Below are 304 nucleotides of genomic sequence, written 5' to 3' on the forward strand. Positions count from 1 at the left end.
TGCAAAATGCGCCGCACCACGTGCTGGCAGCGCGCTTCCCTGGCCTTCCATCTGGGAGGGCTTCGTCTTGGGTTGTTGTTAGCGAAACGCCGCATTGGCTGAGCGTGTGCCCTTCTCTCTGCAGCTCCAGATCAACCAGTCCATCATCTTCTGCAACTCCTCGCAGCGGGTCGAATTGCTCGCCAAGAAGATCTCCCAGCTGGGCTACTCCTGCTTCTACATCCACGCGAAAATGAGGCAGGTGAGTGTCAAGTAGCAGCGCGTTACGGCACGCGGGGCCGAGCTTCCCGCGGCTCTCGCCTCC

At 60.5% G+C, this 304-nt stretch overlaps 1 protein-coding gene across 1 annotated transcript in view; it reads left to right on the top strand.

Moving 5' to 3' along the window:
- The window catches only part of DDX6 (DEAD (Asp-Glu-Ala-Asp) box helicase 6), a gene marked incomplete at both ends in the record, with an annotated part of 3,347 nt that extends 3,106 nt beyond the window's left edge, over positions 1–241 (top strand). The window contains one exon of the mRNA XM_010159434.1: positions 125–241. Coding sequence (XP_010157736.1) covers positions 125–241 — 117 coding nt within the window. The remainder of the gene's footprint in view (positions 1–124) is intronic.
- Positions 242–304: the final 63 nt, after the last annotated feature.

This window comes from Eurypyga helias, unplaced genomic scaffold (genome assembly GCF_000690775.1).
Source record: "Eurypyga helias isolate BGI_N326 unplaced genomic scaffold, ASM69077v1 scaffold35559, whole genome shotgun sequence".
Taxonomy (NCBI): domain Eukaryota; kingdom Metazoa; phylum Chordata; class Aves; order Eurypygiformes; family Eurypygidae; genus Eurypyga; species Eurypyga helias.